The sequence below is a fragment of the Alligator mississippiensis genome, chromosome 2 (assembly GCF_030867095.1).
Source record: "Alligator mississippiensis isolate rAllMis1 chromosome 2, rAllMis1, whole genome shotgun sequence".
Lineage (NCBI taxonomy): Eukaryota > Metazoa > Chordata > Crocodylia > Alligatoridae > Alligator > Alligator mississippiensis.
The window spans coordinates 233,543,096-233,562,326 of NC_081825.1; the positions used below are offsets into that span (position 1 = coordinate 233,543,096).

The 19,231-nt window shown below is 44.7% G+C and overlaps 1 protein-coding gene across 1 annotated transcript in view; it reads right to left on the minus strand.

Moving 5' to 3' along the window:
* The window catches only part of LOC102576688 (cytochrome c oxidase assembly protein COX16 homolog, mitochondrial), a 90,643-nt gene that overhangs the window by 56,800 nt on the left and 14,612 nt on the right, over positions 1–19,231 (minus strand). The window contains exon 2 of the mRNA XM_006263982.4: positions 9,404–9,481. Within this exon, the coding sequence (XP_006264044.1) occupies positions 9,404–9,481 (78 nt within the window). The remainder of the gene's footprint in view (positions 1–9,403; positions 9,482–19,231) is intronic.

A 19,231-nucleotide genomic window follows, 5' to 3' on the forward strand; every position in this document is an offset into this window, starting at 1 on the left:
TATGATGACACCCTAGCAAAGACCGCTAAATAATTGGCGATTCTAATTAAATTTATGACATGGCGAAAAGCAATTGGCTATTACACAAATAAAACCCGTCTTCACTTCCGTGAAGAACAGGAGACCTCCGTACACACACCTAAAAAACCTCTGAACGTATGCGTGAAAATAACTGGCAAATTGATCACTTGTCAGTCTCCCCCGTCTCGACCTTATCAAATGTAAATCAAGGACCTGCCGGCCTGACCTTTTTCTCTATTTATCTGCCCGACCGACAAACTTTTATACAGACCGACCTATGACCTACAAACTCTAAGCTATAACTAACCAAATATCTTTGACCTCTGTCTTTCACCACCTTGACAGCATGAGTAAATAATCTTGCTTTACAACCGATAAGCGTCCGCCTAATTAATTCCACTCCAAGCGTCACAAATACCCGCCTAATGGCCTTCTAAGGCCCCGGACCCTTAACTGCCCGGGTGAGAGCCAGGGAGAGCTGCTGGCCGGCTGCCCTGGGTCCCGACAGACGCCACAAGCATGATATACTTTGACCATGGTCTTAACAGTCAGTTTGTTGTTCCACACTCATTTGCTCATCATGCTCATGACACCTGATGCTTTGCCAATGAGTATTCAGCTCAGCCTCAAGTGACAGACTTGATAACAAGGGAGCCAAAGTACGTAAATTTATTTACAATATCCAATACATTTTCACTTGTTGTGATTGCTAGTGATGAATCAATGTTCTGGCTTATAATATTGGTCTTCTTGATGCTGATTATAAGACCAAACTCTTGGCAGGCCTAAGTGAAGCGACTGATGAGGCTTTGAAGGTCACACTTTGCATGGGCAATCAGTACGGAATAATTAGCAAACAGCAGCTCATGAAGCAAAACTTTCCCCACTTCAGTTTTTTCTTTAAAGCATGTGAGATGGAATAAATTTTACATCTAAGAGAAATTCAGATTAAACTGTAGTCCTGATCTACAAAGTTGAAGGGACTAGACAGTGTCATGCTGACATTTTTTTCCTGATCTTCCTCTTTCTAACCCAAATCACCATTTGGATGGAGATCACTAGGGCAATTTCTCTTTTAAATAATTTGAACTGAGACAGGGGTAGGCAATTATTTCGGGCAGAGGGCCACTTACTGAGTTATGGCAAGCCATCAAGGGTCACATGACAGGCAGCCAGGGGCAGACAAATATTAATTTTTAAATTTTTTTAGGGGCCCTGCAGGCCGGAATGGCCTGGCGGGCCGCATCTGGCCCCTGGGCCACATTTTGCCCACCCCTGCACTAAAACAATGCCTTCCAAATAAAAAGACAAAGTTCTTTGCGTAGATGTGATATCTTTTATTAAACCAGCTAAACAGTTGGAAAAATTGTTCTTTGCAAGTTTTTGGGCACAAATGCCCTTTTTCAGGTACAGGGAAAGTGTTTGTGCCCAAAAGCTTGCAAAGAACAATTTTTCCAACTATTTAGTTACTCCAATAAAAGATATCACATCTGCCCAAAGAACCTTGTCTGCCTATGTCCTTAGACCAACACGGCTATAAGCAACATTACAAATAAAAAGACATGTTAATTAATTTAAATAGTCTCCAATCCCCAGTATGAGGTTAGAGAACATTATTAACTCCATTTTACAGATAGAGAAATAGAGACTCCCAGAATTAACTAATTTCATAACATTAAAATAAAAAAATATTTTTTTAAATTTTAAAAATAAAATAAAATTTCAAAAAAGCTTGCAAAGAACATTTTTTTCCAACTATTTGGTTGGTTTAAAAAAATATATCACATTTACCCAAAGAACCTTGTCTGCCTATGTAATTTCATAAAAGAGCTCTGAGGCAGAACCGAGAACATAGGCCAGGAACCCAATGTTTTATGAACAAGATGCTAATAAACTTTGTTGAAATCAGTGAAAGTTACTGAAATTCAGCCAGGCTGGGGGAGAGAGGGGACAGGAATGGGATGGGAATGGGGGCTGTGTGTCAACAACCAGCTTAAAGGTCAAACCAGGGACCCATTATAACATATTGAAGCCCTAAAATTGACCAGGTCTATGTTAAGACAAAGGGAGGTCTTTTTGTTATATCTTTTATTGGACCAAATGTACAGTTTAGAGATCTGTTGAACAAGTGTTTGGTCACAAAGTGCCCTTCTTAAAATATACTTTATAAAATATACTGTTATATCTTAAAATATACTTTAAAATATACACATTGCAATACCGCTAACTCCACAGACACAAAAATCACAGCTGTGTCAAAAAAAACCCAACCCCCCCCCCATAAGCTCAGATAAAAAAAATCATATGATTTTATATTATAAGAAATATTAGGTCCTTGTATTTGCCTTTTGATTTTTTTAATCTTTTTTTTTTTCCCTAATCTGCTTTGCTCTGGAAGAATGATAGAGAACATAAGGTCTTCAAAACAATCCTCCATTCACCACATTTTCCAGCTTTTCTTCAGCTCATGATAAGGGATAGCACTGTGATCTTTTAGGAAAGGCAATCCTCATATTAATTAAATGATTCTGAGAGAGAGTTTTAAGATACCAATTACTGAGACACACACAATAAATACATGAGAATTGGTTGGCCACAGCTACACTAATTCACTGGAGAAGCCTACAAGCTGTCTCTCACAAGCAGCTGAATATCACTCTGCTGTTTGCAAAGGTTTGCTGGTAGTTTCAGATCCCTGCCATTCCCCTACAGCAATTTATTACAGCAATCTGCTTTCACTGTATAAAAGAGGGTTTACTCTCTAAACTCACTTACTAATGGTTTCCTTCTCAACTTCACTGTCACTGCACTATACTGGGAACAGGCTTTTGTTGTGTCCCTTTGTAATCTTTCTAGGTTTGCAGTTTTAATACTCACAAAAGATTAAGTCCTGAAAGAAGAGGTCAAGCCTTAATTTGTATTCACTGTACACCATTTGAATTTTAATCTCCAGAGTCCTACACTGAGGCCACACACTTTAATGCAGGGCAACTGAGGGTGGGTATCATATAAAAGAATAGGCTTATACTTGTTAAGTGAATATTGCAGTTTGATCCTTCACGGTCAGTTGGGTATCTGTTTACATGTATAAAAGATCTAAAACACTAAACACTATCCTTCTCATCTGGTAGCATTTTACACCTAGTTTGCACACACTGTACAAAGCAGAGAAGATTAGGAACTACTTATTTTATAAATGCTGAAAGGGCTAGTACAGTAACAATAATTTGGGGGTATATGTCTCAGTAGGTAAATACTTGCAGACAGTAGCTCGGGTGCTTTGCTTCCTGCCATAAAAACCTACAGATTCTTATTTCTCGATAACTGTCCAACCATACACAGCCCTCAGGATCTTGGTTTGCCTTATACGTTTTCGCTTATTTAGCCTTACCCATTCCACCTCTCTTTGTGATCTTGCTTTGCAGTGATCATTCGTTCACCCAAACAGAACTAAATTAAACTTCCTTCAGAGTTGAAGATGGTATTCAGTGGGTCAGAAGAGTCTGCTGATGTACTCAAAGCACTAACACTCCCACAAGAGCTGAAGACTTCCAGCAGTACAGCTAATCACTTCATCCCCCACTCATTGCACGCTGCAGGAAATACAAGCCAATCGGACAGTCCAGAAAGACACCTTGTGTCTGATCTTCAGAAAAGACAAGTATTTGCTATGGTCTGGCTGGCTACAATATCCGTCTGATGATGATATAACATTCAATTCAAAACCCTGTCCTTATGGAAAAGGTTTTAGAAATTTTTTAGGATAATATTTGTCTATAATTTTTTATTTAAACCTAATTGTCAGAATTCTACAGCAGGAACCTGTATTTCTATAGCTTACATTAAAAAATGTGTAAGAAGTCTATCAAGTCTATCAATTTTTAGAATATTTTTCTAAGCAAAGCTGTTTGTTTTGTTCCCATTAAATTTTACAGGATTTTTGTATAAGCATATTTATTTTATCTATAAGGTATTTTCCTTTGCAATGAACCTTCTCATAAAATGAAACAATTAGGATCCCAACAGAGCTCTGTTTAATGCGCTGTTATTTGGGCTTTTATTGCAAAACTGACTTGCACTGACTGAGATTTTTTTCTGGAGATTAAATACTCAGGTCCTTGCTCAATTTCTATTCAGGCCCCCCAAAAAAGGTGTTTCCATTATTAAGGCCCTCTAAATATAGCCCTCAGTAAAAACAAACAAACAAAACCCCCAAAAAAACAAACCAACCAAAAAAAAAACCCCCAAACCAGCATCAAACAGGTAAATAGACTGGACTTTTCAATGTACTCAATGAACGTGAATAATTTAAGTACTTGAGTTCTAGATAATTTAAGGCTGCTTGCAGACGTGGAAAAAACCCCCTAAAACAAAATGTGCTTTACTTTAAACTCGGTGTACTTCTGCATGGAGCCCAGCAAATGCCCAGAAGAAACACTGTGCTAGCTGGACCTGGTATGCCCAACATCTGTATAGATCGAGAGCTTTAGTGGAGCTTTTTAGGCTCAGCTATTAAATAAAAGTGCCAAAAAACCCACTGAAGCCCCAGTCTATACATATGCTGCAGAGCTGGGTTGAACTAACATGCTGCTTCTTCTGGTAAAGTGAGGTGTTTTTTTTACTGCTGTCAGCAGCCAAAATAACTAAACACCCTCTAAAACACCTTTTAAAACATTTTAAGGAAAAGATGGACTTGCAAAAACCCAAAGAATTTCCTCAAAATGGATATAACATCTGTTCTTAAGATGTCAGCATTCACTAAACTAAAACTACCCACTCACCCTACCATCCAAGCCACATTTTAGTTTGTATTGTATGTCTATACATTTGTATTATCAAATGTGAATCATATCATGTTATCTTTACCATCTCTTTGTCAAGCCAGATGGGTATTAATAACTTAGGGAATGTCATTAACAGGGCTTTTGTACATTAAGCCACACGAATGAGAAAAAGCAGTGACTACTCTAATTCTTCATTGTTCAAAGGCCAGTAGCTTTACTACAATTCCTCCTTCCAAAAGTTACTGTGTAAGTAAATGCTCTCTCACTGATCTGATTTTCCCTTTAACTCAACAGCTGTGGTCACAATAAGAGAAAACAAGCAGGCAAAAACTATTCAGGGTCAGAAGACTACCCTGGTACTATGGTTTAGGATTACAAAATTACTACGCAATACAGAGAGATACCCTAGAAATGTGTGTTCAATGTTGCCTAACAAAGGGCATTAGTATTAGCAAATTGCAAAGAAAACACATTATAGTACTAAAGGTCACAAAATGGAGCAGATTGTAGCTTCCCCATTTTGAATGCAGCCCGAAGGAAAGGGACAGAGAAACTGCAGATCTTACTAGGTAAGTGGTGCTCAAGCTTTTGGTCCCATGGGCCAAATGAGTAGCACAGGGCCAGTGTACTGAGAAGATTGAGCCCCACGCACCAAAATCAGGATCTGCGCAGCCCTGGCTGGCTCCACATGTTGGGATTAGGATCTGGGGCCCATTCTCCCATTGTACTCGGCCTTGGTGAGGCCGCAGCTGGAGTACTGTGTCCAGTTTTGGGTTCTACAATTCAAAAAGGATGTGGAGAAGCTTGAGAGGGTGCAGAGGAGAGCCATGTGCATGATCAGAGGTCAGGATAACGGACCTTATGAAGAGAGGCTGAGAGCCATGGGACTCTTCAGCCTGGAAAAGTGCAGGCTCAGGGGTGATCTGGTAGCCACCTATAAGCTTATTAGGGGTGTTCACCAGGAGCTGGAAGAACAACTGTTCACCAGAGCACCCCAAGGGATGACAAGATCGAATGGTCACAAACTCCTCTGCGACCGTTTCAGGCTGGACATAAGGAAGAACTTCTTCACTGTCCGAGCCGCCAAGGTTTGGAGAAGACTGCCACCGGAGGTGGTTCAAGCACCCACTTTGAACACCTTCAAGACACTTTTGCATGTTTATCTTGCTGGGATCCTATGATCCCTGCTGACTTCCTGCCCCTGGGCAGGGGGCTGGACTCGATGATCCTCCAGGGTCCCTTCCAGCCCAAATGTCTATGAAATCTCCTCCTCCTGTCCCCACACATAGGAATCAAGCTCTGGGACCCATCTCCTCCCAGCTCCATGTACAGGGAAGGCCTGGCGCCACTCCCTGATTCTGCATGCTGAGATTGGACTCTGGGTCCTAGTACCACCCCCTCCCAACCCCACATGCTGGGAGGACATGGTGCTACCCTATCTCAGCTCCATATGCCAGGATTAGGCCCTAACAGTCCCAGACTGCCCCTGCATGCTGGGATCAGGCATCTGATCTAGTGAGCAGGGCCCAGGGCTCCCCACAGGTCCAGAAACCTGGCAGCAGGGGAACAATGCTTGTACACCCCTGCCACCAAATTTAGGGACCTGTGGGGAGCTCTGCAGGTTGGATGACATTGCTGGGGGCCAGATCTGGTCCACAGGCCAAGAGTTGAGCACCCCTCTTTTAGGCAAAGCTCTCATCTCATTCAGTGTACCCTGGCTGCATGCACCTTCATGTTGAAGATGGGCAGAACAGGGGCCTTGGTTTGTATTCCCAACTCTTCCACAATCCCTGCCTAAACCTGAAAAAAATAATTTCAATGATCTAACCTTCAATTTGCCAATCTGTAAAATAATGCTGACCAGCGTGACAGAAAGACTTGGACGCTCAATTCATTTGAAATGTTTTGCTAGTGTTCTGAGATCTTCATATGAAAGTAGTGGAATTTATTATAATTCCAAAATACAAAAATCCTAATTATTGTATTTATTTCTATTTGTAGATGGTCACTCATCCACCAAAAAGAGTGCCTATCCTTGTTCTTCTGATTAAGATTTGTGCTACAGCTAGGCTCTATAAAAACAACAGCATATTCTGCTCCAATACAAAATACATTAATGCCTGACAAATGAAATAGATCATCAGGCTTTTCAACAGGTTTTGCATTATGTAAATGTAACGTTCTCTGCTTAGAATTTGTGTTCTATCTAAACCAGGATTGTTTCCTTTTTATTGTTTAAAATAAATTCTCATCTCTTGTCCCTGCTTTAGTTTATATGTTTCTTATAGCTATTTGTATGGACATAAAAACAAAAACTGCTGGAGTACATTGTTCTGATCAGTCTATAACCAGTACAATGTCTATGTTTGTAGCTCTCTATAGAGACTATATTGTTCTGTTTAACTATCGTCTATTTCTACATAAAATTATACTGGAAAAAATGCTAAAAGATGCAGCTGCTTTAAGTAATACAGACTTCAACTGAAGCAAGTTGCCCCCTTTTAGAATCTCTGATCTCATGAAACAAATCTTCTGTGTGCAAGCTTTGTGTTTGAGCCATCTTATACCACTGTCTAGTTGAACAACAGGGTTGTTCACAAACAAGTATACCACTCTCCTGTTCTATGGGTCACACAACTCATTTAGAGTTTTATTGCGAAAATGTTAAAAATGCTGGTTACTACATGCCTTTGTAGATTTGGAAGACAATACAGGACCCTGCACATGGTAGCTATCTAAGTACGCCACTATGATGTATATAATAACACAATCCAAACCATGCAGTTAGTCATGCAATCTGTTAGCCCAGGGTTAAGCGGTTAGAAAGTTTCAATGCGATTTATGGAAAGAAGAGAGACAAGACCCCTGCACAACACATAAGCCAAATGTCAAACTCTGGATGAAGAGTGAAATAAACACAACAGGTGAGTTTTTCAGTCTTCGTATGATCCCTTTATGTTTGGTTAAAGGGCTAGAGTGGTGTTGAGGGACCCCAGTAGCCCAGGCCAGAAAGATTCCTTGATGAAAATGTGGAAGGCAGCTCTAAGGCCACCTTCCAAGAACCCTGTGTAAGCCTTGGGGGGCATACCGAGGATGGGGCTGGGGGCAAATGTATGTCCCACAATGCTGCAGAGATTCTGAACAGTGCTGCATCCCAAAGGACTGCCCCTATGTTTGTCTACATTACAGCATGAGTCTCATCAGCCCCAAGAACAATTCCAGGATGAAAAAGGCACTAACATGGAGCTACTTTAGCTATTTAAACTCCTCCTTTTACCTCTCTCACGAGTACAGCACAGAATCTCACCCAGCAGCACCAATGAATACCTCCATGGACTAAACTGAGGCACTGGTTCAGGACAACCTTAACTATGTGGTGCATTTTCTTTTAATCACCACCATCACTTGCAGCAGTATGTGTGCAGGTTCTTATAGGTCATCTCATACTGGATACTGAATATTAAAAGATGGCGATAGCACTTGAGCATGCTCAGTCACTACAACCTGTCCAGAATTAGAACTAGAGTATTAGTGCTTAAAGGTCCCGTATCTCACGCCTGAGCTAGCAGCTTCTGAGTTGAGAGATTTTAACTTAAGGAACATGAAGAAAGGCTTGAGGAAAGGTAGAAGGATGCCCCCATGAGCCACGTGCAAATGAGCTGTATTGTGGCACCGCTGACATGTCTGTGGCACCACATGCTGCACATTCAGCTGTTCTCCGTGGTGCAAGGTGGTGGTGGTGGGTTGACCCCAGGAGATCCCCAGGTCAAAAAAACCTGCACAAAAAAAGAGCAGCGCATGGGGGAACCATGCGCCATCCAAAACCGGAGCCTGGCCAGCCGGAGTCATCCTCTAGCTGCCGGCCAGGCTCTAAGCCACTGGATCACCACTGCTGCAGCCCTGGGAGGCCCCCAGGTAAAGCTGCTAGGGCCAGCCCAGTGCTGGCCCCAGTCTCCCTTGCCCCACGTGGGGTAACCTGCCACACACCAGAAGGCGTGTGGCACAGGCATTCCCCGGGGAAACAAATGTCCAGGCTCATGTGGATGTGGCCATGGAGTCTAAAGAACAGGATTTATCAAATTCAAGTGTGTTAGCTTATCATAGTCAACACAGGCTGTCCCCTGTGGCTAAGCATCACCACCTCACAGAAAGGGCTGACTTTGCCCAAATAAAGATAAGGCTTGTCTGGACAAGACACCAAATGATGTTAAAAATGTCAGAAGACATGCTGGTTAAAATACCTTTCAAGACATTCGTTATTTTCCTAATCCAGACAATGGGTCATTACAGTCTCTATTCTTCCAGCTGAGTCATTTTTTTTTCTTTAGAAACCTATTCTGCCACTCCTTAGGCAATCCAAGGAGTTGCTGTTCAGCCATTCAAACTATATCACTCATAGTATTTATGTTCTCCAACCTCATTGCTATTCAAAGTTTACAGTTTCATCATCATCATCTGCATTACAGTGCTGCCTATAAGCCCAACCACGTATCAGACGCATGCTGAGCACATCCCAAACCCTACCATTTCTCTAGGCCTCACAGTTCTGTGGTGTACAATAGATACAGAGGGAAGTGAAAAACAAAAACACAACATACCTTCCTATGGAGTTTTTGATAATCATATCGAATCTGAGCAAACTCACGGAGACCAAATGATCCTCCAATAACAAGCAGCTGAAATATTAAACAGAGAAAAAATAATCAGAGTAGCAACAACTATTAGAGGCACAGCACAATGAAAAGCACTATCTATGGATTATGACAAGAAAGCACATTAACCAAATGCACCGCACATATTATGATGCTTTGCAATCTACCACAAGGCAGGCCTCAAGGTGAACAGCGGGTATCAGAGCTTTTGTCTGCTTCAGTCTCTCTATGGCTCTCACAAATTTTCTCATCTATGTGGAAAGGACTGTAATGGCACTGGGATTTACTGAGAGTCCATTCCCTCTACTCCAGTCCTCACCATTTTCATATACATTTTTTCAAATAGTTTCTTGATTTATCATAAACACAGAGAGGCCTTAACATCACTGCAAAAACTTATTACTTCCCCATCTGAGTTTGAAAATGGTGAGAAGCATCCAGCTGACTTATTCTGATGTCTGTGCATAAAGGATCTAGTTAATAAAGTTCTGAAACAAAGTAGCAGGTTGGAACCATGGTTCCACTGTACATTACTGGTAGCTGAAGAAATCAAATCCAGTGTATCTGTGTCTTCATTACCACCTCATTAGCTGTTAGAGTATTCACCATACCGCTGAAGTTTATGAAAAGGAATAAAAAAGGGAGAAACTGGCAATGTAATGTCTCACATCTACATGAAGAAAATCATAAAATGATTTCTTATGGTAGACAAACACACGTGCAAAAATACTTTTATGACTCCAGTGCCTCAGAGCCCTGCCATAGCTTGGCAAACAGATCAAATATTGTTAATGCATACCATTAAGTCCTGCCTAAGTTGCCACACAGAAGAATCACTGACTCTTGTTCTAGCCTGACAAATTTCTGCTTTTCTGTAAAGGCCCACTGGCAGATGTACAAAAGGCTTGCAAGCGGAATTCATGGAAAGGCATGTCTGAGAAGTGGAAGGAGAGGGGAAAAAAAGGAGGCTTTAAGGACATGAGCAAAAAAATGTCCTTGTACTTTCTCTCCTGTGCTGTTAACTCCTTTCCCTGCCAACTACTTCTCCAATTAATGTGGCGGCAGTTTTCCACACAATACTGACTGATCTACTGAAATATATCAGGCTCATGACACAGCTTTAACAATATTCTGAGTCTCACAGCTGTTATGTTGTGCCACATAGAGCAGTTAAATAGCATGCCCTTCCTAATCAGCATGCTACGCCTGAGATTATTTCAGGGATACCACAAAGCAGCATGTGCTGTGTTTAAAAAAAGTTCTGAGTGTATTCCTTCTGAAAGGTGCAGTCATATTTCATTTTTCATCAGGAAAATGAAGGTCTGCCACAGAAACAGTAATAGTTATAATATCTCCCCTCAGAAGGTGACAGGTGCTGGATCAGTAGCACTGCAGACTAAATCCTTCTACAGGAAACCCTCGGTATTCACGGGTTCAGCATTTGCTCCCACTGCCACTGTTGGACTCCCACTGTTGCCGCTGCGCTCTTGCCATTGATGCTGGAGTCGTGCCGCACCCCCAGCCGCTGGGGGCACTGTGTTCATTCAAGGGGATCACAGGAACATATCCCCCGCAAATGGTGAGGGTTGCCTGTATGTATTCACAGAAACAGGTAATCCTTGGCCAGTGGCAATAAACTCTACAGGACTTAAGGTTTCACAGTCCTATTCTGGCTTCGTCTTTCTGATGAAACTGAGAGTGAGCATGACGAGACCCAAATATAGTAGCGAGTTCTGTGTCACGGACACCTAGCTGCTAATGCCTAGAATCACAACTCATTTCACAAAGCCAGTGCAAGGATCTTCACATGGTAGTAATACAGAACATAGACCAGAAATTCTCATCCAGAGTACTGCAGCCCTCTGGGGTGCCTTGAGATCCTTTCAAGGGTGCCATGGAGTGCCACTCATTATTAGCACTGTTAGGTGTGCAAATGGGATTCACAAAATAAACCCAGAGATTTCAAATAGGAATCCACAGTGTTAAAAACACTCTGACCCACAGGCGACATGTGAGGGTACAGGGGAGCACATGCAACCCCTGAGACTAGCCGCTGCCGGCTTCTGCGGGCAGTTGACGATCGCTGCTCACCACCGACTTCTGTGGTTGCCAACTGCCACTCACCACTGCTGCTGGCTTCTGCGGGTGGTTGCCACTCACTGCTCACTGCCACCGCCAGCTTCTGTGGGCAGTCGCTGATCGTTGATCACTACATCCCACTCCCCCGCCACCAGCTTCTTCAGGTGGCCGCCACTCCACTGATGCCCACAAATTGTGCCCCCCCGAATCAGGAGGCACCAGTCGCTTATGCTCTGACCTGTTGTGTTGAGTTCTTTGCAACAGAACTACCCTATTTTTCTGTAGTCAAGAAATGAGTGAAAACTAAGAGCTGACATTTTCTAAGGCTGTCTTTAGTGTATCAAGGAGTTCCTTGAGTTTAACATGATCTAGACCATTATGAACCCAACTGGGCTAGATTTGCGACACCGCCACTAAGAGAAGCAATGACATATCTTCATAAAACAACCACTTTAATGAAGTGACTACTGTATTAATTAACAGACCAAGGATTTACCTCCTATATTTGAAGCTCTAGCCAACAGACAGAAAATTATTTTGACAAAATGTATTACTAGCATATACTATTGTCCACTGACTGAAGCTACACTAATATCATATACAAAACAGATGTGACAGGGTTGAAACAGCTATACTAAAAAGGTACTTGATATCTGATTGTCAAAGCAGTCAAAGGCAATAATTAGTCTTGTTATATTCATTAAGCATTAGCTGACCCAGCAAGGAACTCTCAAACTGTACTATATTGTATGTGTTCAGTTTGCATCTTATTCACAAAGACCTTTGGCTAGCCTATTCCTCATAAGATAACCCCTATTAAATGGGAAGCAGCTGATATTCTGTACCTAGTGAAGCTACTCTTCAACCAAGAGGAAATAACATCACATTTCTACTTTGCTGCATCTAAAACACTACTGAACCCTATATTATTTCATCATCCTTTTGACTGCATCATAACCATGGAACTAGGGGTGCATTGATAAAGATTTTTGGGCTGATACCAATAGCCGATTATTAACAATAATAATAACAGCCCTGCTGGGCCAAGCCAGCTCCCCCTCACCTGCAGCAGTTACTCCCTCTCCCATTCCTGCTTCTCCTGAGCCGTTCTGGGAGGCAGTGGAGGGGGGGGGGAGGGGGCTTCAGCCCAGTGGCTTCTGCCCAGTGCGTGGAACTCTGGCTGCAGCCCCCAGACTGAAGCCTTCCACCCGGGCACCTTCCACCGTCCAAGGCATCCAGGAGCTGAAACCGGAGCTCTACGCACGGGGCAGAAGCTTCCTGCCCCTCCTACCCAGAGTGGTGCGGGTATGGCCATGGCAGTGGCAGCTGGGAACAGAACAGCCCCCAACCCTGGCCAGCCATGCAGCTACAGCCCCAGGTGTTGCACACGCCGGGGGGGCAGCAGCGGTGGCTGCCAGGTTCAGGGTCTGCTGTCACCTCTGAGCTGGCCAGGGAAGCCCGCTCCCCAGCCAGCTCCCCAGCTGGCAGGGCCCTTTGGTGGGTGCAGGGACAGGGTTATTCCCCCTCCCTCCAGCATCTGGCACAGGGGACAGGAGAGGTAGCTTATTCCACTGCTTGGCAGCAATGGTGGCCAGGGCAGGCAGACCCAGCTGCAGACACCCAGGGGCAGTCGAGTTAGAGGGGGAGAACAACCCCCCCCTACAGCGTGACCCCTCTGCCCAAGGGGCCACGCTGGCCCACTGCTGCAGCAACGAGGGGGGAGCACCCGGCAGACCCGGCTCCGGTCCCTGCTGGCAGGACAGGGAATGGGCAGTTAAACTCCTCTTTGGCCAGACCCCCGCTGCTGCCTGTCCCTGCTCTGGCTGGGGAGCAGAGGGGCAGGGCCAGCCCTGCTGGGCTGGAGCAGGGAGCCCAGCCCAGAGAGCATGCCAGGATGCTGGGGAACTCTGTTTTAATTTAAACCAGGAAGGGGTCTGGGACAGACATTGCATAAACCAGTTTGAGCCAGATCAGTTAATTCTGATACTACATTCAACCAAGTTTATCTCAAACAAGTTTTGGCCATTTTGAAACTGGTTTATGTGCACTGAATGTCTGTTCTGTTATTGGTTTAAACCAGTTTCTGATCACTTAAACCAGTTTACATGTAATGTCTGTCCCCAGCATATAGATCAGCATTTCTCAAAGTGTGGGGTGCACCTCACAATGGATGTGAATCACAGCTGTAAATGGTTGGCACTGTATAAATTTACATTTGGGAAACTGCTTTATATGTTTATTCAGAACACAAGATCACTACCCACCATCCCTGAACTGGAAAGGCCAGAACTCAGCTGATACAAATAATTTAATTCTGGCCCATCCCCACCGTTCAGGCCCAGACCTTTATTGTCCTAGTGCTACTGACACTTGTCTTAATATCGTTAAACTAAAGAATATTTAAAGTCTGGTTTAACATCCAAGATGTGTAATGTGCAAAAAGTGATCAAAACTGGTTAATTTTATTTTTCAATTTCCAGGTATTACCAAAAGTAGTCACACTTATGTTTCCAATTCTAGAACAGGTGATGGTGTCATACAGGTGTTATAGCAACTTCAAAGCTATGGGTGTGACAAACATGGCACTTAAACCATACTAAAATTGTAACAGAAACATTATAAATATCATCATATCAAATACTGTAGTGTTCAAAGATCAGGCTGTCTTTGGCAGTGTGACTGTCAAAAGACGAATAGAAATTAAATGTATAAAGGCTTATTTAAATACAGTTAAAAACTGAATTAGCTGACAGAATGATCACTGTAACTATAATAAGCACAGAACAGAAGAAACATTCAGCATTATGTTTGACAACAGAGTTTAATAATGGCTAGTTGACATGGTCCTGAACTTGACTTGTCCTGCTGGTTCCTACTTTTGAGAGCACTGTACCCAACATATATTATACTGTGGACAAGTCACCAAGAAAACTAAATAAGTCTAGAAGCTTTAATAAGCTTGTTTTGTCTTTTTAATGCAAAGGAACTGATAATATTTTATATGCAACCGAGTGCAAAAGAAATAAAAAATGTTTTAATTATACACTGTCCCTCTCACTAATTATTCTGAAACATGCAGCCAGTAGTGTAGCTATGGTGAGGCGAATGGGGCACCAGCCCCAGCTGCTGGCTGTGAGTGGGCACCAGAATTCCTCCTGCCAGGAGTCTTTGCTATGGCAGGGGCCTGGCCATAGGAACCAGACAGTGCAGCACTAAGCAGTAAACCTGGGGGCATGGGGGGGGGCACGCACGTGGGGCACATGCCCTTCTGCCCCAAGTCCGGTCAACCAGGGCACTGCCCTACCTCCGTCTCCCCCGCGGCCCCTCCCTACCTGTAGAGCATGCTCTGATGATTCCGATCCCCCAGCAGAGGTGCTGTTCTAGAGAAAGGTAAGCCTGAGGCTCTTGGTGGGAGAGGAAGCAGCCCAGGGAGGGGCAGGGGGTGTGCTGTCCGTTCCCCTGCCCATTCCCTCATTCCCTCCCTCCCTCCCTCCCTCCCCTCTCCCCTCCCTCCCCCCCCCCGCTGCCGGCCCAGCAGGCTGGTGGCATGTTGGGGGTGGAGAGCAGCGTGTGGGGCTATGCCCCTCTGGCCCCCAAGAAAGGTTTTGGGCCACATGGGCCCATGGGGGGGGCACTTCATTGCAGCAGCTGAAAACTTACCTGAGGACTATGATGACAGATGCTCGTGTTTCTAATTTGGGAATACTACAGATTGAAAAACAAGCTATCAACATACCTGACATCACTGCACAGTTTGCCAGCAGAAAGGACCAACGCCTACAATTCTTCTAACAAGGTAAGTAACAGGGGGCTGACTCCTTAAGTATGGGAGGTGAAAGGGGGGACAGGGTCCGTGGCAGGAGTGCTAAGTGTCCTGTCAATTTAAGATACAGCAGGCAGTTGCATGGCAGCCTGTACATGGCTGCTCATCAGGTCAGTGGAACCAGCCAGTCAAAGCAGCTGCTGGATGGCAAGGACCATGCCACTGCCTCAGATTCAGTTTCTGTTTTGCTTATGTTTCCTAGGTAATTTGCCCACTCCCCCAATGATGCAGATGAAGAGCACGAAGAGAAGAAAGAAGGTCTCAACAGAGCTTCCCAGGGCACAAAGCTAAATACATGCTCTTAATTCAGTTTGGTTTGAATTTGATTTGTGAGTGTGACTCTACAAACATAGCCAGGACCCTGTGGTCCAGCTGCCTGGAGATCCAGGGTTCCTGTTAGTGGATCCATGTCCCACCCCTAGCAGCAACAGCAAAGTGGTCAGGGAGATCCAGGGAACACCTGCGTTCACCTGATCCAACACACAAATCTGCCCCATGCAGATAGGATGACTTGTGTGAATTGTCACGATACAGGGTCCCCATGGATGGCTGTGATGTCCCTAGGGCTTCATGACCGTGCTGGCTCTGCCCTATGGGCGCCTTCTAATCTCATCTGCCACGTCTTGCTGGTATAAATAATAAATAGGGAGGCTGCCCTCGAGTTACAGCTCAGACACGGTCCTAATGGACCCCCCTAAAGCCTGCGGGTTACTGGACCCCTTGATGGGCCCTTCTTTCAGTTGGTGACTCACAGGACTCCCCAAGCCTTATGGGCTAGATGTGTGGCTCCAAAACCTCCCCTTTACCATGCCCCATAGGTGGTAATTAAAACTGTCGTTTTTTATGAGGCCTCAATCTAGCTTGGCCACCTGTTGTCAGTAGGCCCTGGGCCCTTGTAGTGGTGCCCTCTCCAGCACTGGGGTCTCCACATCCCCTGCAGCAGCGCCCTCTCCAGCACTGGGGTCTCCACACTTGGTTGCTGTGCCTTCTCTGGCGCTGGGCTCCCTGCAGCCCTATCGCCGTGCCCTCACTGGCACTGGGCTCGCTGCGGCTCTATTGCTACGCCCTCACCGGCACTGGGCTTGCTGTGACTATATAGCCATGCCCCCACTGGCGCTGGGCTTGCTGCGGCCCTAACGAGGCCTCCTCCTCCCGAAATAGCCTCATGCTGGTCCATCAGTATACAAACAACAACAAAAATAGGAGTCCCTGGGCTATAACATATTACAAACAGCACAGGGTGCACTCTGTCCCTGTAAAAGAGGCAAACTTCTCCCCAAGCATTAAGTGCCTCATAGCCCAGGATACCTGATGAGCTCCTGGAGCCCCATTAGTCCTGTAAGCAGCCTATCAGGCGGCCACAGCATCTCTGGGCAGTTCTTCCCTGCAGGAGCTCCTTCCCCTGGCAGCTGCTGGGGAACTAACAGCCTCCAGTCCCAGGCCTGGGGCTTATATGTGCCCAGGGCCCTGCCTTCTTCTAGACAACTGACCGCGTGCAAGTCCAGGCTAATGATGGAATTATTATGCCACAGCAACCTGCACCGGGGGGGGCGCTCTGCCTGGCTCCTATGGTCTTCTCTCTAGGCAGTTTCTGCCCTTAAAGGAGCAGGAACACCTTAGTGCCTTGCAACAGAATGTTTTGATATGTTTCTGTTACTCAATTTATTGTCACAGAAGTATAGGAGTGGATATGGGGCTTTTGGCCCACCCCCAGGCCTGCCCACAAATTGTGCCCCTCTCCTACCCCTGCCCCCCCAGACTCAGAAGGCACCTGGGGTTGAGTGGGGCAAACAAAATGGTGCCTCCCAACTCCAGGAGCCTTTGCAGGATTATGCACAGCTGTGCACCCAGCATCCATCCATCCATCCATCCATCCATCGATAGATAGATAGATAGATGTGTGTGTGTGCGCATGTGGAGAGAGAGAGAGATGCTGGGTACAGGGCTGTCCATAATCCATCAAAGGCTCCTAGAGTTGGGGGGGAAGGGTGGCACCATTCTGTTTGCCCCACTCAACCCCAGCCCCCAGGCATGGGCAACTGGTGCCTCCTCAATAAGCTTACTATGCCTCTGCATCTGGCACATGGATCCAACCAACCATGATACAGTCTAATTTTTTCACACCTAATAGTCACTTTTTAAAATAATACTTGTCTCTTACATAGCTTTTCCCTGTACTATTACAGAAACAGCCTAGTAGCCCTGTTACCAAAAATATCTTATTAAATATCCCATACTGAATTATTCCTTTGTTTCAAAAAATACACAGAAATAAACCCCAATATCTTAATATAATTATGCATGCACTGAAGACTAACATGTTGCAAAACAGAATGGAATATAGGATGTGACATAAGAGCACCATCTGTCACACATATTCAGCAACTTCGTCAAGGGTTTAATGCAAAAAATTGACATTAAATTCTACTAAATAACATTTGCTAGAAAATTCTGTGTGTTCACTTCTCCATTGGGAAGTGTGCTTTACAGTCAGTTTGGGACTTCGTTAAGCTGACTGCTAGGGCTGCGATTCAGATGGAGAATAGTGGTGCTTGTCACCAATCAAAATTGAGCTGTTCACTGAGGGGCCACCCTGGCTGGAGAACTCCCTGACACACTGTAGAGTCTAACTTCCCTGCATTATCTTGCAAAATCTAAAGCAACATCCTTTGTCTCTTGGGTTAGAAAAATAACAAGAAGCAATTTCCCTGGCATCGCCTAGCAATTTGCTGTATTATAGCATCCCCGTTGCTAGAGAAACTCATTCCTGCTGTAGCACCGATTGTGAAAGCCAGATTACAAAATTACATTCCCTTTGTCATAAATCCCTAAATTAATCACATCACAATATTCAGTGCTGGCAACTCAAATCATGCACTGGTGAGAAGAAAGCAGGAAAATGTTATGAAATGTATTACTGGAGAGGGAACATGATAATTTTCTAGCCTTCTCCAAGACGGCTGAAGCAGAAGCCTCCAGCTATGCGCCAGGCAGCTGTAAAACTAGAATAGTCAAATTAAATATTTTCTTCTTCGTTTACAGAGATCACAGTTAAAAGCTTTTGGGGGTTTCCTTTTAAAAAAAACCAAAAACTGCCGTGTGCACAATTCAATAGCAGTGAGAAACACCCACTTGATAGCTAAAAAGACTGAAATCCTTTCTTTATTCACTGACCAGGTACAGTTTGGGCATCAGTATTGCAAGCTTCTCATCCTATCAAAAAACCCAAGGTGGTTCAACTCTGACTTGGAGGGACCTACCTCTAAGGAGAGATTAGGCTCCATGGCCCTTTCAATTCTTGGCTGCTACATTTTGTTAATAAGTGACATGGGTGGCTAGTGCCACCTTAGTTGGGGGACACATGCCCCACCCAGCGATTAGTCAGCGACCAGGGGGCGAGGCCCCCCCCACGGTCGATCATGCCGGCCAGGGAGGGAGGTTGCCCCACGGTCAATCTTGCTGACCCGGGGAGGGAGAGTCCCCTGTGGCTGATTGTGCCAACCATGAAGCAGCCATGGCACTCCCAGATGTGGCCGCGGCACTTTATCCAGTGGTCCCACTCTCTGGCGGGTGTTCACAGGGTGGGGGTACCAGCGCTCCTGCCTGCCCCCCTGCCTGTCACTTAAGCAGGAAGCACAGCCTGTCAGGGGGTACACGTGCATCCCCCTGCACCCCCTACACATCACCACTGATAAGTGAAACCAACAACACTGGCTGTAGTCATGGTTTTGTAATCAGAATAGCTGGCCAATGGGAAGTGTAATGACAACCAGTTTCTCCATTCACTTCAGTGGAAACAACAAATAGCCATCAGATGATAAACATTTGTGAACTCTGAACATAAATATGGTTCAAAGGGGATACTATAACTA